Source organism: Balaenoptera ricei, chromosome 3 (genome assembly GCF_028023285.1).
Source record: "Balaenoptera ricei isolate mBalRic1 chromosome 3, mBalRic1.hap2, whole genome shotgun sequence".
Lineage (NCBI taxonomy): Eukaryota > Metazoa > Chordata > Mammalia > Artiodactyla > Balaenopteridae > Balaenoptera > Balaenoptera ricei.
The window spans coordinates 128,599,836-128,626,874 of record NC_082641.1 but is presented as its reverse complement, the minus strand read 5'-3'; the positions used below and the strand labels follow the sequence as shown (position 1 = coordinate 128,626,874).

General features: G+C 48.2%; 2 protein-coding genes across 2 annotated transcripts in view; one reads left to right on the top strand and one right to left on the bottom strand.

The window, feature by feature from the left end:
- Nucleotides 1-27,039, bottom strand: part of SLC36A1 (solute carrier family 36 member 1) — a 161,367-nt gene that overhangs the window by 16,901 nt on the left and 117,427 nt on the right. The gene's annotated exons all lie outside the window — the stretch shown is intronic.
- The window catches only part of FAT2 (FAT atypical cadherin 2), a 62,593-nt gene continuing 50,940 nt past the window's right edge, over nucleotides 15,387-27,039 (top strand). Inside the window, exons 1-3 of the mRNA XM_059917537.1 lie at nucleotides 15,387-18,642; nucleotides 20,385-20,699; nucleotides 26,855-26,913. Of these exons, the coding sequence (XP_059773520.1) occupies nucleotides 15,387-18,642; nucleotides 20,385-20,699; nucleotides 26,855-26,913 (3,630 nt within the window). The remainder of the gene's footprint in view (nucleotides 18,643-20,384; nucleotides 20,700-26,854; nucleotides 26,914-27,039) is intronic.

The following is a 27,039-nucleotide window of genomic DNA, read 5'->3' as shown; positions in this document are numbered from 1 at the left end:
AAAAAAAAATCACTCAGCTTCAATAATTATGTTTCCCCTATACCTCCACCAACTCTTCCCTGATCAGATTATTTTGAAACAAATCTCATATACATAATTGCATCTGAAAATATTTCGATATACATCTTTAAAACGTTAGGATTTCAGGGAATCATCATAGGGGCATGGCTTGTGTTTTGTAAATACTGGAGGACCACGTTGAAGAAGTTTAATTCAAAGAGTGTCTTGGCAGTGCGTGGCTGTGGGGTGGAGCCAGAATTTAAGGAGGGGTCAGAGCAGAAGGTGATGATATCCTGTTGTCTCCCCCTTGGCCAATCACAGTGCCCGACTGTCCACCATTACCCACTGATTGACAAACTACCTCCTGAATGAGGTGATGCCGTAAGCGTTTTCCAGTTAGGAGCCTGCAGAAGAGACAAATGCCTTCCCTGTCCGCCTTTCTCCATTCCTGAGACTTGTGGGTCACTGCAAGGTGACCTGGAGTGGCAGGTAAATGGCAGCTGCCCACCCCCTGGCTGAGGGCAGGGAGCCCACAACAGAGAACTCTCCAGTTCCCAGTTCCTGTTCAGCTCCAGTGCCCACAGCAGTTGGCCTCGGTGCCAGCTGAGCAGGATTGTACATGCCAGCTGTGGGGTAACGTCAGCATGTATGTGCCTGTTGGCCCACATGTGCTCACGTGTCCCAGATCAGAGCTGCTGTCTGTCCCTGCAGCATCCCCTTCCCTCTGGGTTCTCCCAGCAGATGCAAGGCTAGACGGCACAAAATGCATCACTGAGATGCTTAGACACTTAGCCTTGGGAAGCAGCAGACCTTGATACCAGTATGGCACCATGGTTGGGCACACCAGCTCTGGAGCCAGGGTGCTGGAGATCTGGTCCTGGCTTTGCCGCTTTCCAGCTCTGTGACCTTGGGCACATCATTTCACCTCTCTGAGGGTTGTGGGCTGGATAATGTTATCTATCAATACCTCACAGAGCTGCTGTGAGTGGGTCCATACAAAGCTCTTAAGCTCTTAGCATAGCAGTCAGCACATGCCAAGAGCTCACTAAACGTTAGCTACTATTACAGATCTGGGGGCTCCTGAAGTCTTGGAAATTGACTCAGAGAATCACAGCATCTTGGAAAATTCAAATCCTAGAATCTCAAACTCTTGGAAGCATGTAATTAGAAGAACTCTATTGGATTTCTTGTATAAATCTCTACTCTGTGTAAAGATTGCTTCTACGGTGTCTCTGACAGATGGTTGGCCTGACTTTTTTTTTTTTCCTTTTTGTAAACATTCAAAAAGAGGGTGTATCAACTGTAAGTTATAGCTTGATGAATTTTTACAAAGTGAATGCAAACGGTGGCAAACCAGGAACCAGAGCAAAAAGCAGACATCACCAGCACCAGCGCCCCTCACACGCCCTCCAGATGCCCCTTGTCAGTCACTGCCCCCCACCCTAAGCATAGCTATTATCCAGCCAGTCAGGCTGTTCTCAAATATCTTCTGGAGGGGTTGTGTACCATTGTTAGGAGGACTCTAATTATTAGAGAGGCTCAGTGAGTTAATCTGGAAGTTGCTAAATTAAGCTTTACCTTTAAATTATTTTGCTTTTACTGTCTTATTTCAGTGGCAGCCAGTTTAGAGCTGAGCATCCCAAATGCCTAGGGCTGTTTTTAAAAATACAGATTTCTCAGCCCCATCCTGAGTCTACATCACTGGAATGTGTGGTCTGGCGGTGGAGCCAGGGAATCTGTATTTTTACAAGCTCTAAGGGAACTCCAGGTGAGGTCCAACTGGGTTTGGGAACCACTGGGCTGGCGGTTCAGAGCTTCGACTCAACTCAGACCATTTCTTCCAATCCATGCTCCACACTTACTAGGCATTGACCTTGGACAAGGCACTTGGACTTTCTGACTTTTCAGTTTTTTCATTTGTTAAAATGGAAATGATATGATAGTACCTACCTCCTTGGGTTATTGAAGGCTCTGAGACATCCCCAGGGAAAGTGCTCACTAATTGATAGATGCTATAATCAGCATTGCTATTACTGGGAAGAGACCATCTGCGGTGTAGCCAAGGGAGTGTTGGATTTGGTATCTGAAGCCTTGTGTTTCAGTCCTGGCTGGGCCGCTTGCTAGCCCTTGCTAGCTTTGGACAAGTCTTTTGACCCCCATCTCGGTGCCTCTACTTTCCCATCTAGAAAATGGAAATACTTCTTGCTCTACATTTAGGGTCTTTGAGGGGATCAAAAAAGAAAATGGGCCAGAAAACTGCTCTGAGGACAGAAAAATGCTGCATGAAGCAAGCCCCAATGAATGCGAACTCAGCTGAACCTGGGAATCCAGTGCAAAATGGGCTGTCATTGTCCTTGCGGTTCTGGGGAGGGCGGGTCATGGGGGGGTGGGGACAGGAACTGCTGAGGCATCGGTTTTCCACAGCCCTGGTAGGACCTGGCATGGCTCCCGAGCTCTTGGGTTCTGAGAATTGTCTCCTTCCTGGTTCCTGGGACAGGAAGAGTCCACGATCCCATAGCCATGAAATCCCATGCAATTTGCCACAGTCAGAAGTCACCTGGAGTTCCCTTTTATTATTTAAATGCTTTTCCTTTTATTAAAAGTCTTCTTTGACGTCCTTTACTAGTACTTTTAGAAAACTTTTAAATTAAGTATAATATGCATACAGAAAAATGCACAAATCCTAAGTGTGCAGCTCAATGAACTTTCCAGAAACTGACCAGCTCCCAGATAAAGAAACAGAACATTACCACCATTCCAGAAACCTTCTTTGTGTCCCTTCCAGTTACTAACCACCCCTCTTCCCCTGCCCAAGGGTAACTTTATCCTAATGTAATCCATAGATGAGTTTTGCCTCTTTAAAAGCTTTATATAGTTGGAATAGCACAGTAAGTACTCTTTTGTATATAGCTGTTTTCACCCCACATTGTGTGAGGGGGATTCATCTCTGTTGTTGCCTAGAGCAATACTTTCATTTTCTTTGATGTATAGTATTCCACTGTATGACCAAGCCACAATTTACTTAGCCATCTGCTCTTGATGGACACTCAGGCTATTTCCAACAGAGGGCTATTATAAATAGTGCTGCTCTGAACATTCTCGTGTGAATCTTTCATGAACATATGCACACACTTCCACTGTGTAAATGCCTAAGAGTGGAATTATTGGGCCCTTGAGGTATGTGTGTGTGGCTGGAACCCTTTGATTTTCAGTTCAGTTCTATTCATTGCAAGGGGAACATGGTTCACGGGGCTGTGTCTCTATCTGGGACAGACCTGTCTGCAAGAAGGTAAACAGTTGTCTCTGGGGTTTGAGATGCTATTGAGTGGAGAGATTTGCAGACTCAGAGACTTCCAGGTGAAAGGCGCAGGAATCAGATCTGTTGTTTCCCTCTCCTGTCTGCTCTTCTGTTTGACTTTAGAGATAACCTTGTGGCTGCTTTGCCCGGGAGCCAGTGTTCCCCATCTACAGGGGCAAACACGCCCTCCGAGTTCTACCACAGCCCTATGAAATCAAACTTCTTAAGAATGAGGCTGTGATTTTTAACACACTGACATTTGAGAAGCACTTGTCTAGCCTAAAAGAGTCAAGGAGATTTCAGTCTTTTCCTAACTTCCCCACCCGCCTCTCTCCACTGGGGCCAGGAGAAGGCCACATATGGGATATCAACTTTGCAACAAGGCATGGTAGAACACAGGATCCTAAAGAAAGCGATTACCACCTTCAGCGGATCCCAAACACCAGTCACGAAAATCACCCCAGGAGCTTGTTAAACATCTATCCCTGAGCGCCACCCCTAAGGGTTTTGATTCAGTAGATTTGGGGTGGGGCTTGGACTATGTATTTGTAACCCCTACACCCACCCCCTTCGGGAATTCCCAAGATGTAGCCCCTGGTTCAATTCAATGGCCAGCCCTGTCTGATGAGAACACAGCAGGCCCAGCAGTTCTGGTGAGTTCTGTGTCCGCCAATGGCTGGGTGGAGCACAGAGTTACCACGGGTAAGAGGAACCGGTGTGGACAGAGCCCAGGGGGCTTGAATGTGGGACTCTGGGCTTGAGCTGGAGTCCCCGGCAGAGGTTCATTTGCATCTCATTAGTATGCACCTTGATGCTCCCAAATCATCCCTAACCGCTCTCTTGCCTCTGGCCCTACGGTTCAGGTTCAGCCAGCTCCACAGCAGGACCGCCAACAGCGGAGGGAGCTGCCTGTCTTGCCCCACTGCTAGAACCAGCCCCTCACCTGCCAAGGCCTGCCTACTTGCCAGCTTTGTCCTCAGCTGTTCTGCTCAGAGAGGACTGGACTTGGACGGACAGACAGCGCTGCTGGGCTGAGGGAAAGAGACAGACAGCCAGAGGGAAAGTGATGGAACTGGAGATGAAGGCTTTGCTGAGAATCTGTGTTTGCTGGTGGGAGAGGACATACGGTTATATGATCCCTGGTGTGGGGGAAGGATCATAAAACTCTCCCCCTCCCAAGAGCTCTTTCCAGGCTGTGGGCATCGGCAGGGGGCAGGCCAGGGAACTGTTAGACACCCAGGTGATCTGAGTTTTAATCCTGCTTTGGTCGCAAACTAGCTGTGTGAACTTGGAGCTTAGGTAACCTCTCTGTCTCATTTATCCCTTCTGCAAAATGAGGGTAATTACAGGGTTGCTGTAAGCCAGCTTCAAACTGATAATGCATGCCAAGCGCATACCACAGGGCCTGGCGCATAGTAAATGTTCAGTAAACATCAGCTATGACCAGGGCCTGTGCCTCTGTAAACATTTCCTATTCCCCCAAATGTCGCCTTCTTCATTTGACAACAGTTCAGTGGAGGGTTACCCAGGAAGGCAGGAGAGCAGGGACTAGTCCCAATTCCCAGATGGAGAAGTGGAGGCCCCATGAAATGAGGGGGTTTGCTCAGGGGTCTCCGGCTCGGTCCCCCTCCCGGGCCCTCTGATATATTACCGAGGCCCCTCGGCACCAAAGGAGTGCTAAACGCTTTGCATGCATAAGCTCATTAAATCCTCCAAGCAGGTAACCGTTGCTAGCCCCATTTCACAAATGGGGAAACGGAGGCTCGGAGAGAGGAAGCCAGGCCCCCAGACGAAAGCAGAGGCAGGATGGGGGGGCAGGTCTGACCCCGAAGGCTGGCTCCTTTCCCTGCACTCTCTTGAGTAGGAGGCCCTGCCTGTGTGGGTTCCTGAGGAGACCCAGGTTGGGAGAGCAGCCGGGTCGCAGGGAGCCACTTGGCCAGTGCAAAGCGCCCAGGATGGGGAGACCGGCTTCTGCGCCACCAACACGTGATGTGACTTAGTACATGGCACTATGGGACTTCCCTTCTTGGGGCATAGTTTTCCGATCTCTACAAAATGGAGATCAGACTCCTAGCAGTTTGTAAACTGTGCCCTAGGGAGGCTTGGGAACTTCACAGGGCTGCCTCAGAAGGCGAAGGGGGGAATGAATGGGCACGGGGCTCAAGGCAGCAGCTGGGTTTCAATCCAGTTTCCATAATGATAACGATCGTTTTTAAATAACAGCCAATATTTATTTAGCGGTTGCTAGGTATCATGCACTGTGTTAACTGTTTAATATGAATCATCTAGTCGAAACTTCAGAACTATCTGAGGTGGGTTCAGTTAGTATCTCTCTTTTAAAGATGAGGAAAACAGAGGCTCAGAGGTTCAGTTAGTGATCCAAGTCACCCTGTTGGAACTTGATGTCTAGATATCTGAAAACTCATCCATAGTTCCTGGAAAGGCACAGGATTTCATTGGATCAAAGAGTTGCAAGGAATGCAGAAGAGGAAGGACCCCGCCTGATGAAGTCCATGCAGCAGGGACATTCTGGTCTCTGCAATCTGTTCTACCCTCTGAAAGGAGCTTTCCGGTCCCCCGGGGGAGTCTATCTCTTGACGTCAGAACACAACCTTCCAGGCTTGCAGAGAGCCATCCCCAAACCCAGTCCTTCAGGGCAGTCTCCTGCCATACAGGGGGCCTCCTGGTCCCTGCCTGGCCAGAGGCTGCCCCACCAGGAGGAGAGACTCCAGGGTTCCCCCTGGCCTTCCATAGGGCTGAGTTCACACTGTGCCCTGATGGATCCCAAGGCACAAACGCAGAACTTAGAGGAGGTGCTCTGCTCCTCTTGCTTTGTCTCCAGAGCTTCTAAATGATAAATAGGTTCAATGCCCTGCTGAACTGGAGCTGGTTTTGATCTTACAAACCTCTCTGGACAGAGAGCCCTGGAAGAAGTGGGGCAGGATCCGCCCTCCGTCCAAGCCCTCTGATCCTGGGACGCCCTCTGATTTAGGGAGTTTTCAGCTCCAGCTGCAAAGCTCATGGACCCATATAGGCAACCCCAAGACGAAGAGATCCCTTGCTCTCTCTGGGACTCAGTGAGTGTCAGGGGCTCCAAACTCAAATGTCTACAGCTGGCGGGAGCCTCAGGGGTGAAGCAGGCCCAGTGTGTGGGCAGAAGGCCATCCTGGATTCTATTTTCTTCACAGTTTGGAAAGAGGTGTAGGTACAGATGTGTGTCTCTTCTATTAGAAAACTACCTTGGAGATAAACGGTAGCTGAAATGGCCTCCACATCTGGGAGAGCCTGGGGAGGGGGGACTAGAGAGCCCAGGCCCCATCTAAAGGGGGCAGCCACCACTCAACTCCAGCCAACCGTGCCATGGGTGCACACAGACAGTGCCCTCCACTTCGGGAAACAGAAGCTGGAATCTAGATTTTTGGGTGAAGCTTCCCAATGTTTATATGTTAACTAATTAAGTAGAAAACCGTCAAACAACAAAACAATGTATTATAGGCCCAACAAAACTAATTGCAGCTGGACAGCTTGTATACCACCCCTTGGCCACAGGGGATGGTCTTGAAGGGCTCTAAGATTTTATGTCCAGCAGCACGACCCTCCCTCCTCCTGCTCCTTATAGAACCATCATGTAAATCCTGTGATGGGATCCCACCTCACTACAGGTCTTTTCTTTGGGCTGAATTGCCCTGGGCCACCTCCCTGATCTTGCAGGTACCCCTCTCTCCTTGCTCCCTCTAGTCTGTCTGCGGTCTCCTTTCTCCTGCCCCAGGGCCTTTGCACTGCCTGTTTCTTCTGCCTGGAACTCTTTCTCAAGATGGCTTTGTGGCCCTCCCTCTGCGCAAATGTCACCTTGTCACGTAGGATTTCCCTGACCGCCCTTTCAAAAACAGCGCCGCCTCCATCACTCTCTAACCTTGCCTTGCATGATTTTCCTTCAGATCACTTTTCATCACCTGATGATAGTGTATATTTTTTTTATTTATCATCTCCCTCTCTCTGCCACTAGAATCCAATCCCCACAAGAGCAGGGACCTCACCTGTCCTATTCTCTGTTCTAGAATGCCCTCACAGGGTAGGCCCTCAAAAAAGAAGTATTGAATGAGCGAGTGAATAAATGACTTTGGCAGAGGAAGTCCAATAACAAAACACTTTCTCATCATCTCCCACTTTGTCTCTTTTCTTCCTTAAAGCCCAGGTGCCTGGAAGCCCTGTGTTTCCTTCAAATGTCTATCTCCCCAGGGTCACATTCTGACTTTCAAGGGCCCTAGTCACCTTAGCTTTTGTGGGCCCCTTCCTCCATGAAAAAAATTAGAAATTATATTTAAGGACAACATTGGTATAAAGATGAATATATGGGCTAGTGGCTCTCACACTGGACAGCTCAGACATAGAACATTTCCATCATTGTAGAAAGTTCTGATGGAGAATGCTGCTCTAGAGAATCAGCCCCAGCCACTCCAGCCCCCTCTGAGTCTCTCTTCTTGGAATATGGATTCCTGTTCTGGGTCAGTACTTGAATCCACCACCTACTAGATGGGTAAACCCAGGCAGGAGCCTTCCAATTATCTGAGCTTCAGTCTCTCATTTACAAAATGAGAGTGATAATAAGTGTCACAATAAGGATGAGGTTGATACAATAACTAACTGGCACTGAGTGTTTCCTGTGCTGGGAATGTACCATGCATTGACTCTTGCAGCCTTCTCAACAGTTCCATGAGATAGCTGCTACTCTCATTTCCCTTTTTCTGGGACCAGAGAGGTTAAATAACTGCCCAAGGTCACACAGCTGTTGAGTAGGATTTGAAAGCAGGTATATCCGACTCTAGAGACCGCTTTCTTACTATTAATTCTACCCAATAATGGGTCTTCTCCCCAAAGACCAAGTGAGAAAATGCATGCAGATGTGTTTTGAAAACATATAGATTACCATCCAGATGTAAGACAGTATAATTTTTGTCATCAATAATAATGACCAGAATACTGATAAAAAAGGGGACCCCAAGTCCCAGCTCCCTTTCACCCATGCCCTAGGCGAGAACTTCCTTTTCAGTCGTTTCTCTTCCCCTTAATTCCAGGCTTGGGTAGGCCTTGCCTTTAAAAACAGCTCTCCTGAGACTGCCTCTCAGTCCACTGGTGGTTCCAGCTGCCTTTTACCAAGCCATTATTGGTCCTAATAAGGTGTTACTCTGTGTCTTTCCTCCCTATGCTTTCTCCTATCATATTATCTGTCTTTCCTCCAGCCCTGGGAAGTAGGTAGAAGTAGCTATTATTATCTCCATTTTATAGACAGGTAAATTGAGGCTCAGAAGAAGTTCTGTGGCCTTCCCAAGGTCACATGCCCAATCCAGGGCTCAAGCCTCTGGTCCTTTTCCTGCTCGTACCCAGTTCTTTGATTTGTTTTTGTTACACGAGGACCCAGCAGCGGCTGCCTACAAACTAGCACATGACTCAAGTGTTCATCCAAGTTTCTTAGAAGTAAATCAGTCCCTCCTACCAATTCCTGAATTCCAGTTGGCTTAAACCAATAGAGCTGGTGTTCAAGCCCAGTCCACACTAGAGTGGGAATCTTGAATGTGAAAATTCCCCTTTTGATCTGATGTTAGATTACTCTTCCTAGCATATAGTTCTGCTTTGGTCCTGCCTCTTCTCTAAAACCTTCAATGGCTCCCAAAGACTAAGTAGTAAAATTATTTCAGTAGCTAAAGACTTCCTAACAAGCAGGTACCTGGAATATCAACATTCTTTCACTTACGGTTTTAATCTGGCTCAAAGGCACAATCCCTCCTAATTCCTGCTCCCTGGTCCCACCCTCCCCCACTTCCCAGCCTTCGTCATAAACAGAATATATTTAGGATTCTTTCTTGAGAGCCATAGGAGCCAGCCCTAACACTGGATGCCTGGGACAGAGATGGGGAATGGGGGTGGGAGGTCGGAAAATAAATGCTGAGGGCACCCAAACCCATGGTAAATTCACATTCAGATTTTTGGGGGAGAGTATGGACCTTCTCCAATCCAGAGGGATGAATCCAGTGACTCCTTCTTTCATGAAAGACTCTCCAAACTTTGAAAAATATCTTCCCTCATTGCTTCTCCCCTCAGTCTAGGAAATCCAGAGCACCCAGCTTCAGGATATCCGGCTCTGTTATCAGTACAGCCACCCCCTTCTGGGTGGCCTTGGGTGTGCCAGGTAAACCTCAGTTTGTCTTACCTGAGAAATGGGAGTAAAAGGACAGATGTGTTTCCTAGGGGTATTCTGTGGCTATTAGTTACTGTCTGTGTCATGCCTAAGAAAAGGGAAGGTGCTGGGCCACGAGGGAGAATGTCATTGCTGATCTGTGCCTGGGTGATGGGAGGAATTTCATCGTCAGAAACAAAGCCTGGGGACTTCCCTGGTGGCACAGTGGTTAAGAATCCACCTGCCAATGCAGGGGACACGGGTTCGATCCCTGGTCCAGGAAGATCCACATGCCGTGGAGCAACTAAGCCCGTGTGCCACAGCTACTGAGCCCGCATGCTGCAACTACTGAAGACTGTGTGCCTAGAGCCCGTGCTCCGCAACAAGAAAAGCCACTGCAATGAGAAGCCCGTGCACCGCAACGAAGAGTAGCCCTTGCTCGCCACAACTAGAGAAAGCCCACGGGCTGCAATGAAGACCCAACGCAGCCAAAAATAAATTAAAAAAAAAAAAAGAAACAAAGAAACAAAGCCTGGCATTTTGAACAAATTCGGTAGGAGCTTCTTTAGTGGAAGTTTGATTTGGCTTTGAATTCCTTCAAGTACATCTGCTTCCCCATGGAAGGGATAGAATTACCGACAGCGTCACAGGCTCCTAGAACTAAAATGCCTGAGCCACTGCACATGGACCATTACGGATACAGGTCACAGAGCATTAGAATCACAGAACATCCAACCACACCGCTTAGAACATGTAGGCAGGACACAGGACGTTAGCATAGCAGAGCCCCCGCTTGTCAGATCTGGAGGGGCTCTTAGTCCAGTTTTTCAAACCTGTGCTTCCCAAGGGAGTGAGGGACAAACCTGGGGGCAGGGTCCTAGGCCTCGAGCCCTGCTTCAATAGTGCAGCTCTGCTTTTATCTGTTTAAAGGCTGTGTTTCCAAGACAATTTCAGCAGGAAAAAAGAGATTCTGCCCCTGAAAGCAATAGAGGGGTCTGAAATCACAGATCCATTCCCGCCCCTTCCCCCAACATACACACATCATTTACAGATGAAGAAGGAGGTCCAGAGGGCTTAGGTGACTGATTTGACCAGTCACGGGAATAAGTGACTTTAGACCTAGGTCTCCTGAGAGCCAGGTCAGCTTACTACACTGACCACTGAATAGGCATCGGTGAATGATTTTCCTGATCCACAGCCAGAGGAAATCCCATAGGCCTGCACAAGCCGAAGAACCTACCTGTATAAGATGGAAAGGACTTTAGAGCTCTCCTTGTTTCCCCCAAGGGCACCTATCCCACTAGAGTAGCATATCCTTCCCAGGTGGCCACACAGAATCTGGTTGGATTCCCCCAGTGACGGGGAGCTCTCCACATTGTGAGATGAGTCGTTCCAGAATTGCACTTGAGATCACTAACCAAGAAAATGAGGATAGATCTCAGAGCACTTATCCTGCCAGTTGTGTTCAGACTTTTATCAGTGACTCGGATAAAGACACGGATGTTACAACCACCAAGTTTCTGAACGTTAGAATTAAGATTCTGGGATGCTGGGGCAGTGAGTGAAACACAAGGAGAAATGAATCACAGTCTCATTAAAATCCTATGTCATTCAGTTGCAGAAGATCAGCCTGCACAAGAACAGATTGGGGATGACGTGAAAAGACATCTGAGAGTTTTCATTACCCACAAACTCAACAATCAATAGTCTGAGCTGGCTGCTAAAAAGTAATAGTACTTCATAATATTTTTCAAAAATTGTGTCACACGCCATGTTCAGCATTTATGTACATTAACTCATTTCATTCTCAAAATAGTATTATGAAGTCAGGAAACTAAGAATCAGAGAAGGTAAGCCACTTGCCCAAAGTCACACAGCCAGAAGCTTTGTGCTGTGAACCACCTTCTGCTGCCTTCCCCATGCATGAAATGGGGTTGGGAGTTACATGGAGACAGAGTTTGATTTACACATATGTCCTAAAAGGGTCCATTCACGAAACCCCACACCTGCACTTGCTCACACCCGTGTACACGCAAGCCCCACAGTTACCAGTTTATTTACTCACACAGTACGCATTCTGCCAAGCAGGCGCACACAATTAGCGTACCCACACAATTATTCAAAATTGTCTCCTAAGTGTGTGTGTGTGTGTGTGTGTGTGTGTGTGCTTTCTTGCAAATGTGCACATTCACCCACATGCAGATTTCTCTCTGAGTCTGGGGAGCCAAGAGCATGAGGCCCCACCCCAGACAAGCGCCTGCTCGCAGCTTCCCAGCAGAGCCTGCGGCTGGGCCAGCAAGCTTAGACTTGACCAGGGACCAGCGGATTCCTGCTCCACTGGGGCACAGGCTGGGCCTTCTACAGGGGGTTCAGTCTACCCCACCCTCACCCCGACCTCAGGCTTTGATTCTGCTTTGGCTTTGAGACTAATATTTATTGAGTGCTTTTCTATGGGCCAGGCACCAATGCTAAGCATATTAATGTACATGATCGTATTTCATCTTCATAAAACCCCAGGAAAGCAGTACTGTTAATAGCCCCATCTTACAGATGAGGAAACTGAGGTTCAGAGAGGTTAACTTCCCCAAGGTTATACAGTTAGCAAGTGGTGGAGTTGGGCTTGAACACAAACAGTTGGATTTACAGGTGAACACAGTTTCTCTTTCTGGCAGCATGGTTGGGAGGAAAGAACCTGGCTCTGGTTCTCACCCTGTGACTTTGGGCAAGTCCCTTTCTTTTTTGGGGACTTTATTTTCCAGCATCAAAAAGGAGGGAATGATCGCTAAATGTTCTTTCAGCTTTCAATCCGTCATTGATTTCCCTAAGTCCAGATCCTTTCATTTTTCAATTAGTATTTATTGAGCTCTGTTATGTACCAGGCACTGATCTAGGCACTGGGAATTCGTGCATGAATAAGATCAAAAAGCTCCTGTCTTCATGGAGCCTAGCATCTAGGGCAGGAGACAGTAAACAAATAAATAAGAACATATTGGGAGGTGACAAGTGCCATGGAGAAAATGGAGTGATGTGACAAAGAAGGGCATTAGGAAGGAGGCTACATCAAACTGGGGGTTAGGCGGTGACATTAGAGGTGAGAAATGGATAATAACAAGAAGCCAGCCATGGGAGAATCTTAAATAGAGGGAAACAGCAAGTGCAAAGGCCCTGAGGCAGATCCCAGTTTAGTATGTTTGCAGAGGAGAAAGAAGGCCCTTATGGCTGCAGCTTGGTGAACAATGGGGAGAGTGGTGGGAGGTATCACTGGAGATGCAGGCAGGGCCCAGATGGTGGGGAGTCTTCCAGGCCATGATAACAAGTTCAGATTTTCATCTAAATGCTGTGGGAAGCCACTGGAAAATTTTAAGCAGGGAAGTGATAAGAACTGATCTATGTTTTCACAAGATGTTTCAAAATAGTGGTCCTAGGTGCCATGAGGTGGGAGGGTAGCCCAGGGAGCCCATGTGCCCCTGCACCCTGTAAGCCTGTTCACCTGCCCAGGTGTGGTGCTAGAAACAAGTATCAGACACAGGCCCTTCCCCCAGCAAACCACTCACCAGGTCTGTGGGTCCCACGGCTTGAACAAAGCCATGGGCACCAAACCCCTACACAAGGGTGCACCCCCTTTGGCATCTTATTGCCCCCCAGGGAGACCCCATCCCTGCTCCCTTCGCTGCAGCTCATCTTAAGGACTCCGGCTCTCAAGGCGCCCCCGCAGCTGCTGAGCGGAGTGTCTTGTTGGGACCTGCCCTCCACGGGTGCTGACCTGGTGAACAGGAAGCTTTCCCCAAAGCAGGGCAGGCAGAGCTGGGAGGCTGCACGCACCCTGGGCTCGCCGGGCCAAGGAGTGAGTGTGGACCTGGGACCGGGGTAAGCACTCATCTCCCCTGGGTCTTCAACTTCAAAAGCAATGCCATCCTGGGGGAAGGGGTGGGGTCCAAATGATTCAGGGGTCCCCTTGTGCTTGCAGGGGATTGTGTCAGGGATGGGTGAGTGTGGCTTTTGCCTGTGGCCGGGTCCTTCATGGGCTGCGGTGGCAAGCAAGGGGTGAGAGCAAGGGGGCAGTAAGGATGGGGAGTAGACAGCATCTTTTTCTGTCCCTGGCTTTAGGACCCTAAGCATAGAATCTACCTCCATCCTGCCCCCTCTCTTCTGAGGTGCTGGGTTTAGGGCGCCACCAACAGGATCTCAAGCGAGGGATGGTGGTAGGGAGGCTGGAAGTAGGAGCCCTATTCAAATTCTTCTCTGTCACAGACTTTCAGAGGCCAAGTTAGGTTGGCTTTTCCATTTCTGCCTCCACCCTCCTTCCCATGTTGGGATGCAACCCACGAGGTCTTAAAGAACCTGCATTTGTTTCTCTTAGGACTCTGGAAAGACAAGGATCCAAGCCTCTCCCTTTCCCCCTTGCCCTGGAAGTTTAACTCTTCCTTGCCTTTGAAGACCAAGGCAACTGGAAAAACAAGTTTTGCCTGTTTCCTCCAAGAATGCTCGGCACATCTGGCTGGTAGCCATGAACTCCACGGAGTCAAGACTCCCAAGGGCAGGCCGGCCACCAGCCTGGTGTACGCAGCCTCACACATTGCTTCTAGAAGACCCAGTTTGGCAACCAAACTCTGCCCTCCCCGGTCCCCCCTCCCCATCCTTGGCTCTGATGAGTCTCACATTTTGACCCAGGCTGGAGTTCAGGGATGAGGCATTCGGGAAGCGGCAAGGGAGAGGATGAGGAAGAGCAGCAGGTCTTAGAGGGTGAAGCGTTCACTCACAGTTAGTTTAACAATCTCCAGGGGCTGGTTCTTACCTGGCCACCCACCTTGGGACTTGGGGCAAGACCCCTCCCCCACTTGGGGCTCTATTTCCCCATCTATGCATGAGAAGAGGGATCTGAGCTCCATCATGTCTCAGGTCCACTTCAGCTCTGACATTCCAGGAAGGGAGGGGTTTTCTCTGTTCAGGGTTACAAGGCGAGTCAGAATCAGGCTCTGTCCAAAGGGACTTGTGGTGGGACAGGTGTAGGTAAGCCTGGGATGGGGGAAGCAGCCCTGGCCTGTGATGCAAGGAACTCCAGGTCTAGTTGTTGCTTTGTTTCTATCTAGCTGTAAGGCCCTGGGCAGGTCCCTTCGCTTTATGAAACTTAGATTCCTATGACTAATAATAGCTAATATTACCTTAAAACTTACTATGTGCCAGGCACTATGCTAGGTCATTTACCTTTGTTATTTCACTTGATTTTCACAACGATCCAATGAGGTAGTTAATATCCTTATTCCTATTCTACAGAAGAGGAAATCGAGTCTCACAGAGGTGAAATTGCCTGCCTAGAAAGTCACCCAGTTAGTAAGTGGTGGAGCCAGGCCTGAGAGCCTAGCAGCCTGATGCCAGGCCTGTGATCGTGGTCCCTTTGTTTTTCTGCAGCCTCTACATATGCAGACACAGCTCAGTTCAACTGGAGCTGAGCCCTGATGGAGGGTTCTTGTCAGAAGTACTTAGGGCCAGACTGCTAAGCTTGGGTACCTGGTCAGAATGATTTCACCATCACTGGGGAGCCAATGAAGGTTTTGGGAAAAGGAGGGAAGTGGTAAGGACAGTGTTGTATCTGCCGGATGCCCTTCAGAAAGCACTTAAACTAGTCTGTTATTCTTCAAACACAAGGTTTCGCAATCTCAGCCCTATTGACTTTGCTGTGGGGATCTGTCCCGTGCGTTGTAGGATGTTTAGCAGCAACCCCGTCCTCTATCTACTAAATGCCAGTAGCACCTCCTGCACACAAGCTGGGGTAGACAAAAATACCTTCAGACATTGCCAAATATCCCCTGAGGGGCAAAACCACCCCAGTTAAGAACCACGGCAGTAGGAACCATTTCTTTCCTAACTTGTATCCTTTCTTTTTCTGCCCAGGGTTTCGGGAGGTTTTCCATCATGATTATTGCCCTGTTGGGGTTTGCCATTTTCTTGCTCCATTGTACAACTTGTGAGAAACCCCTAGAAGGGATCATCTCCTCAGCCTGGCGCTTCACACACCCCCTTTATAATGTGACCATCTATGAAAACTCTGCTCCCAAGACCTACGTGGAGAGCCCTGAGAAAATGGGCATCTATCTCACAGACCCCCAGTGGGCAGTGAGGTACCGGATTATCTCTGGAGATGTGGCCAACGTGTTTAAAACAGAGGAGTACGTGGCAGGCAACTTCTGCTTTCTGAGAATAAGGACAAAGAGCAGCAACACAGCCCTTCTGAACAGGGAGGTGCGAGATAGCTACACCCTCATCGTCCAAGCCACGGAGAAGACCTCGGAGTTAGAAGCTCTGACCCGCGTGGTGGTCCACATCCTGGACCAGAATGACCTGAAGCCCCTCTTCTCCCCGCCTTCATACCGAGTCACCATCTCTGAGGACATGCCCCTCAAGAGCCCCATCTGCAAGGTGAGCGCCACGGATGCCGACCTGGGCCAGAACGCCGAGTTCTATTACACCTTTAACACAAGGTCGGAGATGTTTGCCATCCATCCCACCAGCGGGGTGGTCACCTTGGCTGGGAAGCTCAACGTCACCTGGCGAGGGAAGTATGAGCTGCAGGTGCTGGCTGTGGACCGCATGCGGAAGATCTCAGAGGGCAACGGATTTGGCAACTTGGCAGCACTGGTCATCCATGTGGAGCCTGCCCTCAGGAAGCTCCCGGCCATTGCCTCAGTGGTCTTGGCTACACCAGAGAGCAGTAACGATGCCACCTATGCCACGGTGGTGGTAGATGCAAAGAGCTCAGGTGGTGATGTGGACTCACTGGAAATTGTTGGTGGTGACCCTGGAAAGAACTTCAAAGCCATCAAGTCTTACGCCCGGAGCGGTGAGTTCAGTTTGGTTTCCGTCAAAGACATCAACTGGATGGAACACCCTCATGGATTCAACCTCAGCCTGCAGGCCAGGGGTGGGAGCAGACCTTCTTCTTATTCCCAGATCAGGGGCTTTCACCTACCCCCTTCCAAACTGGCTTCCCTCAAATTTGAGAAGGCTGTTTACAGAGTGCAGCTTAGTGAGTTTTCCCCTCCTGGTAGCCGTGTGGTGATGGTGAAAGGAACCCACGCCTTCCCCAACCTGAAGTATGTTCTAAAGCCATCCTCAGAGAGTGCAGCGTTTAAACTGAATGCCCGCACGGGGCTGATCACCACGACGAAGCTCATGGACTTCCATGACCGAGCTCAGTACCAGCTACACATCAGAACCTCACTGGGCCTGGCCTCCACCACTGTGGTCATTGACATCATGGACTGTAACAACCACGCCCCCATGTTCAACAAGTCCTCCTACTATGGCACCTTTGATGAGAACATCCCTCCAGGCACCAGCATTTTGACTGTTACGGCCACAGACCAGGATCACGGAGAGAATGGATATGTCACCTACTCCATCGCTCGCCCAAACTCTGTGCCCTTTTCTATCGACCCTTACCTGGGGATCATCTCCACCTCCAAACCCATGGATTACGAGCTCATGAACAGAATTTACACCTTCCAGGTATGGGCATCAGATTGCGGATCCCCATTTCGCCAGGAAAAAGAAGTGTCTGTTTCCCTTAGGCTCAAGAACTTGAATGACAACAAGCCTATGTTTGAGGAAGTCAATTGCACTGGGTCTATCCATGAAGACTGGCCAGTAGGAAAATCAGTAATGACCGTGTCAGCTATAGATGTGGATGAGCTTCAGAACCTAAAATATGAGTTTGTGTCAGGCAACGAACTAGAGTATTTTCATCTAAATCATTTCTCTGGAGTGATATCCCTCAAACGCCCCTTTAGGAACCATACTACTGGTCAACCCATCAACTATTCCCTGAAAATTACAGCCTCAGATGGGAAAAACTATGCCTCGCCCATGACTTTGAATGTTACTGTAGTGAAGGACCCTCATTCTGAGGTCCCTGTAAAGTGTGATAAAACAGGGGTATTGACACATTTCACACAGACCATCCTGCACTCTGTTGGGCTTCAGAATCAGCAGTCCACTGATGAGGATTTCACTTCCTTAAGTGCCTATCAGATCAATCATCATACCCCTCAGTTTGAGGACCACTTCCCACAGTCCATTGACATCCTTGAGCGTGCTCCTCTCAACACCCCCCTGGCCCACCTGGCAGCCACCGACCCTGATACTGGCTTCAACGGCAAACTGGTCTATGCGATTGCAGATGGCAACGAAGACGGCTGCTTTGACATTGAGCTGGAAACAGGGCTGCTCACTGTAGCTGCCCCCTTGGACTATGAAGCCACCAGTTTCTACATCCTCAATATAACGGTGTATGACCTGGGCACTCCCCAGAAGTCCTCCTGGAAGCTGCTGACAGTGAATGTGGAAGACTGGAATGATAATGCACCCAGATTTCCTCCTGGTGGGTACCAGGTAACCATCTCAGAGGACACAGAAGTTGGAACCACAATTACAGAGCTGAAAGCAAAAGATGCCGACTCGGAGGACAATGGGAGGGTTCGCTACACCCTGCTAAACCCCACAGAGAAGTTCTCCCTCCATCCCCTCACTGGGGAACTGGTTGTCACAGGACACCTGGACCGGGAATCAGAACCTCAATATATACTCAAGGTGGAGGCCAGGGACCAGCCCAGGAAGGGTCATCAGCTCTTCTCTGTCACTGACCTGATAGTCACATTGGAAGATGCCAATGACAACTCTCCCCAGTGCATCACAGAACTCCGCAGCCTTAAGGTCCCAGAGGATCTGCCTCCAGGGACTATTCTAACATTTCTGGATGCCTCTGATCCTGACCTGGGCCCTGCGGGAGAAGTACGATATGTCCTGTTGGATGATGCCCATGGGACCTTCCACGTGAATCTCATGACGGGGGCACTCAGTCTGGAGAAAGAGCTGGACTTTGAGAGGAGGGCTGGGTATAACCTGAGCCTGTGGGCCAGCGACAGTGGGAAGCCCCTGGCCCGAAGGACCCTCTGCTGCTTGGAGGTGATCGTCCTGGATGTGAATGAGAACCTCCACCCTCCCCGCTTTGCCTCCTTTGTGTACCAGGGCCAGGTGCAGGAGAACAGCCCCTCGGGAACCTCAGTGATGGCAGTGGCTGCCCATGATGAGGACAGTGGCTTGGACGGGGAGCTCCAGTACTTCCTGCGGGCTGGCACCGACCTTGCAGCCTTTAGCATCAACCAAGACACAGGTACTGGGAGTGGGATGGGATGGGAGGGCCAGGTGCTGGGAGAGGATGGGTCTAAGGGAATCAGGCACTGTCTTGAGAGAAGTCAGGCTATAGGCTAAAAAGAACAATAAATAGGGACACTCCTTCCTGTCCCTTTTATTTTATTTTTAATTTATATATATATATATATATATATATATGATATATATAGTATATATATGTATATATATATATGTGGGTTTATGTATGTATATTCATTTAAGTTGAATCAACCATCTCACACACACATGTATACATATACACACACACAAAACCATATATTACATATATATGCTTATAAAAATAATGTATCATAGTTATAACATTTTTATATATAATTTTAAAATGAATGTTTCTCTGTGTCCCATCTCCCCAGATATAATCTCTATTAACAATTTGTCCTATAATCTTCTAAATTTTTCTCATTGCATCTGATATATTATCACTTTTCATTTTATTATTATGAAAACATAGTACAACAGATACTAATTCTGAAACTTATTTTGTCACCAGGATATCTTATATGTCAGTACATATAAATCTTCTTCATTCTTTTTTAATGGCTGCATTTGTTCATATACTTTTACTCATATGCAATGAGTCTCTACAGGAAAAACTCTTAAAAATGGAGCTCTTGGGTCAAAAGATAATATTAATAGATATATAATATCCATATATCCATATATCCATCATCCATAGATATATAATTAATATCAATGCTACTAGATATTTCCAAATTGTCCTCCAAAAAGGTGGCACCAACTTATTTATTCCTCAGAAGCTCCACAGAAAATAAATGCAATTCAGCAAACACTTATTGGGCACCCTGTACTTGTGAGGTCCTGAGGTAGACACCTTGGGAGAGATCCCAGGTGAATAAAAGTAGGTCCTTCTTGATGGGATGATTTCTCTCCGGGGTAGAGGGCAGGGTGATGTGGTAGAAAGAGCATTAGATTGAGAGTCAATTCTAGACCCAGCTCTTCTGCTTACTTGCTACATGATCTTGGTCAAGTCATGCTCTTTCTCTGGGCCTCAGTTTCCCCATCTGTCAAAGGAGTAAGGTTCCTTCAGCTCTATGATGCTATGGCTCTGAGTACAGATTTTGCCCTCTCATCTGGGTCTTTCCAGCTGAGTGTGACCCATAAGAACTTAGGCTACAAGCCTCTTCTACTCACTCTTGGATCCTCGACTTCTAGAACAGTGCTAGTTCATAATAAGCAACTTGTAGATGAGTGAACCAATGAATGAAGCCAAGTCTCTAAAATCATGAAGATGAGGAGAGGGGAACAGCAATTTATTTATCAAACCCCTACCCTTGAAATGGTATCTATAAGGACTTGAAACTTGAAGGAACCAGTCTAAGGACAAATGTAAGGAAATCCCACTTAGAGAATGTGAAATGAATAAATTGGACTTGGCTTGAAGTAGTCAGGAGAAAGTAGGTCAACTACCATGGTCTTCTGGAAACACTGCATATGCCCACATGCCCGAGTCATGAGCCTATCTTAGCAGATAAAGGCTCTGAGAGGTTCTACAATAAGGATATGAATTTCCCTATGTTTAACTCAGCAGCTCCCATGCCATATCAGCCATAGTTCCCTTTTCTCGTGGAATACTTATTAATATCCTTTCCACAGTACCATTTCAGGATTGTTAGGTAAAGTGTTTTCTAAAGCTACTTTGAGCTCTAAAATATTTTGGGTTTGGTGATTGACTATCTCTAGGAATGATTCAGACTTTCGCACCCCTGGACCGAGAATTCATGTCCTGCTACTGGCTGACGGTACTGGCAGTGGATAGGGGTTCCACCCCCCGCTCTTCTGTAACTGAAGTCTACATTGAGGTTTTGGATGTCAATGACAACCCACCCCAGATGTCCAGACCCGTGTTCTACCCCTCCGTCCGGGAGGATGCACCCCTGCACACCTCCGTGCTTCAGCTGGATGCCTGGGACCCGGACTCCAGCTCCAAAGGGAAGCTGACCTTCAATATCACCAGTGGCAACCATATGGGATTCTTTGTTATTCATCCTCTCACAGGTAAGGACCTCAGAAATCTGGGTGCATAGGATTATCTACAACAGTGCTTTTCAAAGTGTGGTCCTAGAATGGCATCATGAGCATCACCTATGAACTTGTTAGAAAGTCAAGTTCTCAGGCCCCATCTTAGACCTACTGAATCAGAGCTCAGGGTGGGGACCAGAAATCTGTATTTTAATATGACATCCGAGGATTTTGATGTGTGCTAAGTTTGAGAAGTGCTGCTCAACAAAGTCCATCTCTATGGGAGAATAAGAATATGTCAGTTTTCTTTCCTTGGAGCCTAGGGAAGCTAAGCAGGTTCCCTAGGTGGTCAAGCTGGGACTATTTCAGACCTCCAAGTGCTCCCAACTGACCATTCCTGAGAATCACAAGCCACAGGTTGAATCTCTTAACTCTAGTCCCAAACTGATCTCAAGCCTGCTCACAGCATGGTGGCCATAGAGATCCACTTCAGAGGAACCAACCGTCTCACAAAGGTCTATCCTCGGTCCAAGCCCATCTTGGATGGTTTAGAGGAATCCAGAGGTCATTGGCTCGCAGCCGTGAACCAGATGTAGCCCACAAAGGTGTTCTGTTTGGCCTGCACAAGCTTTAAACAGTGATTTTTCAAGTTGTTGCCAACATTTAAAAATTTGGAAATTTCGCAAAACATTCCAGATTTCTGGTTGTTCTTAAAATAACTAGAAGATCTGGCCACATAGACCGCACGTCGCGCAGGGCCATCGCTGCCCAGAGCTGACAGCAGCTCCCCGTGTACAGCAGGTGTGTCCTCTGTGCCCACAGTCCCCTCACACCCGACTGTGTTATTCCCGCCTGCTTCCTGCAATTATGCTGCCTGCCTGGCTCCCAGAAGAAGGTGAGAGCCAGTTCCCCCTGATGCAGGTATGGCTCCAAGGCCACATGTCCCTCTTGACCATGAACAACAACCCTACTGCAGAGAAGGCTGACATTCTCTCCTTCAAACCCAACTTCCCATTCTCCAGCTCCAACTGACTCTTGTCCTGGAAGGACAGAAGTCTGGCAAGATTGGAGGAAGGAGAAGGGGAGAGTGCTGGCAGCAGCTTCCTGATCCTTAAGGCAAAAGGGAGTCAGGAGGAGTGATGGGCCTGGGGATCCTGAGGCAGACAGTGGGCGAGCGATACAAGTGCCTCTTTGCCCTGTGACATCTGTTTGGAACCTTTGACCTCAGGGAGTGAATTAGTCCTCCTAGAAGGAGGATGCTTTTCTCTTGAAAAACAAGCCTAAGCTGGCTCTCTGCCTGGGCCCCCCCGCTGTCCCTCCCTTTTTGGAAGAGGGAAGAGATCTCTCACCTAAGGCAATAGGTTCTCTACTTCTTCCAAATCCCTGCTCTGTTTACTGTCAACAGTTCCCTGACACCAGGTCTGGCAAAATGCCCCAGAGGGCAGAGAGCTCTGAGTCTTCCTACAGTTGAGAAGAAATTTTTATCAGCATGAACATTTGAAAATAAAATAATAAGTCAGCAATGATTCCCCCCCCCACCCACCTTTCTTATCCACATTATATTGTCCTACTTCCATACTTGGATCCCTTGGATGGCTTCCCTATGCCCTTAAGATAAAGCCAGACCCTGCCGTGTCCCACAGACTTGTGCCTGACCGGACCCCTGCTGACCTTTCTGGCTTCATCTTGCCTCTCTTGCTCTATCACTTTCTGGATCCAGCCACATGGCCTGCCTTGATCCATGCCCTCTCCTGGCACAGGGCCTTTGCACATGCTATTCCTTCTGCCAGGAGTCTCTTCTCTCTGTTTTCAGGCTAACTCCTGCTCTTCTTTCAGATCTTGGCCCAGCTGTTCTTTCCTTAAAAAAGTTTTTCCTGACACTATAATACATCTCCCAGCAGCATCTACTTTTTAAAAACACTTATCACTTAGAACATTATATTCATTTATGTGATTATTTCATTAATTATCCATGTCCTTCACTAGACTTCAAAGGCTTTCCAGAAAAGGAACCTTGATTTTTTTTGCCCACTATAATATAAAGTCCTGGCACACAGTAGGACCTCAATAATTGGGAAATGAATGAATGAATCTCTGCCAGCATCCACAATCTTTTGTTAAGCCCAAGACTCATTTATTCAGCAAACGTTTAAAGGTGTCTGCCCTGATGAGGCATTTAAATTACGTGCTGTAGAGAGAGGGGAAGATATAAAACATAATTTCAGGCCTTGAGGAATCCAATCCATCAGGACCATGAAGATCTGGATATAAAAAAAGCTATAGAACCAGTGTAAAGAGTACCACATTGGGACTTCCCTGGTGGCGCAGTGGTTAAGAATCCGCTTGCCAACGCAGGGGACACGGGTTCGAGCCCTGGTCCAGGAAGATCCCACATGCCGCGGAGCAACTAAGCCCATGTGCCACAACTACTGAGCCCACGAGCCACAACTACTGAAGCTTGCGTGCCTAGAGCCTGTGCTCCGCAACAAGAGAAGCCACCGCAATGAGAAGCCCGCGCACCACAACAAAGAGTAGCCCCCGCTCGCCGCAACTAGAGAAAGCCCACGCGCACAGCAACGAAGACCCAAAGCAGCCAAGTAAATTAATTAATTGATTAAATTTTTTTTAAATTATATTAAAAAAAAGAGTACCACATTGTTAAAATATGAGTAGATGTGGTGCTGTGACCATTTATAGGAGAGAGGAAGCTGCTCAGTGTGGTAGACCAGCAATGGCTTCATGGAACAGGGGTGGGTGGCTATGCCGAGCTGAAGGATGTGGAGGATTTGACAAGCAGCAGTCTGGCAGGGCACTTGGGCAAGGACCGTGACAGGAGAAATAGCCAGGAGGGAAGAAGACCCAGGTCTTGTTGAAGACAGAGCAAGTACGTCCATTTTCTTTTTTTCTTTTTTTTACTTTTTACTTTTTTCTTCTTTTAAAAATTTTTAATGGTGAAATAATTGTAGACCTACAGGAGAGCTGCAAAGAGAGTTCTCATACACCCATCACTCAGCTTCCCCTAATGTTAACCTAGTACATTTATCAAAACTAAGAATGAATACTGGTACAAGGCTATTAAGGAGAATACAGACTTTACTAAGATTTCCCCGGTTTTCTCTGCTAACATCCTTATTCCCATCCAGGACCTCACACTACCTCTAGTCCTCATGTGTCCTTGGTCTCCAGTGTCTGACCATTCCTCAGTCTTTACTAGTCTTTTATGAGCAAGTAGGCCCATTTTCTAAAGGCATATCCATTTCCACCACTTATCAAATGTAAGATCTTGGGGAAGTTACTTAACTGCTCTGTGTCTGAGTTTGCTCACCAGTAAAATGGAGATAATAATAACTACCTCTTTGGTGGTTGGGAAGACTAAATGGGTGAATAGATGGAGATACATAAGGAGCTTTGAAGAACACCTGGACGTGTAAGAGCTCAGTGAGTGCTGGCTCTTATGATTCTGAGGAAGGGCAGGGGAGGGGAGAGGAAGCTGGCAGGGTAGGTGGGGTAAGACGTAGATGGCGGTGGGTCAGGGTGAAAAGAGTAGAAGAATCTAGAATCCATTAGAGGTGGAATCAACAGTAGTTATAAAACCACTGGATGAGGGAAGGGAGGGAGAGGGAAGGGGCTGAGATGGGGTGACAGTGGGACATTTGTTTGGAGGAGAGAAAGATAAGAGCTGAATCTGCTGAATGCCCGCCTCGTGCCAGGAAGGGTCCTCGGTGGACCCTCACACAGCCCCTTGGGGGTGGTTCCGCCATGTCCCCATCCTACACGGGCACTCCCTGGGAATCCTGACACCAACCTCAGAGGGGGGATGAGGCTGAGAACAGGGGCAATGGCCCAGGAGGCCAGGCAGCAATTCCAGGGACACTGGCCCTGAGAAGATGAGGGGGAGGCAGTGGTGAGAGAAGGGAGAGAGAGAAAAGAAAAACCAGAGATGGAGAAAGAGTGACAGATTCCAAGATGCAAAGAGGGGGGAGGGAGAGAGGAAGCTCTGGGAAGGCAGAGAGAAGGAGGATGGTGAGGGATGAACAGAGAGAGGAGAGAGGGGATGAAGAGAGACCAGCAGCGGGAGGAGAGCAGGACTGAGCCGGAAGGAAGGCTCCCAGCCAGGGCCCTCTCATCCCCACACTCTTCCTGGGGGGCACCCGGATGCTGGGCCTTCCCCATGAGGCCCCTCAGCTTGGGGCCAAGCTGGGTGGGGCACCTGAAATAATATTCACTCTGTCCTAGAGGAATGCATCTTCCTCTCTAGCTGTGGGGCTTTCCAGGAGCCTTCTCGGATTCCTCCCGTGCCTGCCTTCATTGAGGGAAGAAAAGGCGGGATGACACGAAGGCAGGAACATGGCGCAGACAGAGGTCCCTCCTCACACCACACTCCCATTTCCAGCACTGGACGCCTCATCCCCAACACCGGATCCCTGTTTCTCTCATGGAGCCCCTATCCCCACACTTCAGTCCATTACTCCATCATTTAATTGCCTAAACAAGATGAAGAAACTTACTGAAAGTTTTTAGAACACCCACTGACCCCCTACCAATAGCTCTGCTTTCATCGAAAAGAGACCTCCCTACCCAGCTAGGACCTCTCAGTCTATGGGCGTGGATGTCCCTTCGGGCCCCCGAAAACCTTGAGCTTGACTTCCCTGATGCTTGAAGAGAACTGGCACCTTCTCGCCTTTATGGCCTCAGTTTATAGCCATAGTGTCTAGAAAATGAAAACCAGAATTACAGATCACTAAGTTCACCTTCCTGAATTTACAGAGGAGCGCTCCTCTGGCTCATCTGTGCCAGCCCGGCATGGGAAGAGCCGGTCCTAGGTCTCAGATGAACAAGAGAATTACAACAAAGGAGTAAAAAGCCACCCCTCTGTGATTTCTCGTGAACTGAAGGCAGTGACCGTGATCCCTGTTGTAACTCCTGATGAGCTGCCTTTTTCACTCAGCAATATACTGTGCTCAGCACCCTCCTCATGGCGAAAGCAGGAAGTAGGTGGGAACCTCCGCTCATGCCATCACCTCAGCTGTCCTCTCCCCTTCCTCTCTTCCCCTCCTTTCTCTCCAGAGTTCCATTTCCCCTTCATGCTCTTGCTCTCCAAAGACGAGAAGAATTCTGATCTAGGCTTTGAATGTAACCCTTGAATTCATCCCAGTAAAATGGCCCTGGGCAGAAGACCTAAATAGACATTTCTCCAAAGAAGATATACAGATAGCCAACAAACACATGAAAGGATGCTCAACATCACTAATCATTAGAGAAATGCAAATCAAAACTACAATGAGGTATCACCTCACACCGGTCAGAATGGCCATCATCAAAAAATCTACAAACAATAAATGCTGGAGAGGGTGTGGAGAAAAGGGAACCCTGTTGCACCATTGGTGGGAATGTATATTAATACAGCCACTATGGAGAACAGTATGGAGGTTCCTCAAAAAACTAAAAATAGAACTACCATAGGACCCAGCAATCCCACTGCTGGGCATATACCCTGAGAAAACCATAATTCAAAAAGAATCATGCACTGCAATGTTCATTGCAGCTCTATTTACAATAGCCAGGACATGGAAGCAACCTAAGTGTCCATCGAGAGCTGGATGGATAAAGAAGATGTGGCACATATATACAATGGAATATTACTCAGCCATAAAAAGAAACGAAATTGAGTTACTTGTAGTGAGGTGGATGGACCTAGAGTCTGTCATACAGAGTGAAGTAAGTCAGAAAGAGAAAAATACCATATGGTAACATATATATATGGAATCTTAAAAAAAAAAAAAAAGTTCTGAAGAACCTAGGGGCAGGACAGGAATAAAGACACAGACATAGAGAATGGACTTGAGGACACGGGGAGTGGGAAGGGTAAGCTGCAACAAAGTGAGAGAGTGGCATGGACATATATACACTACCAAATGTAAAATAGATAGCTAGTGGGAAGCAGCCGCATAGCACAGGGAGATCAGCTCAGTGCTTTGTGACCATCTAGAGAGGGGTGGGAGGGAGACGCAAGAAGGAGGAGGTGTGGGGATATATGTATATGTATAGCTGATTCACTTTGTTATAAAGCAGAAACACACCATCGTAAAGCAGTTATACTCCAATAAAGATGTTAAAAAAATAAATAAATAAAAATAAAATGGCCCTGGGAGCCCTTTGCTCCAGTCTCCCTGCAACCATCTCTCCCCCAGGTCTCCTATCCACTGCCCAGCAGCTGGACCGAGAGAACAAGGATGAACACATCCTGGAGGTGAGTGATGCTGCTGAACCCATTCACTAGATTTGAAAACCTCCTGCAGGAGGCCAGGCTGGAGCCAAGCCAGGCCTTGGGGCCACATGCACGTTTCCAGGCAGCGGCTGAGGAGGGTGCTGACTC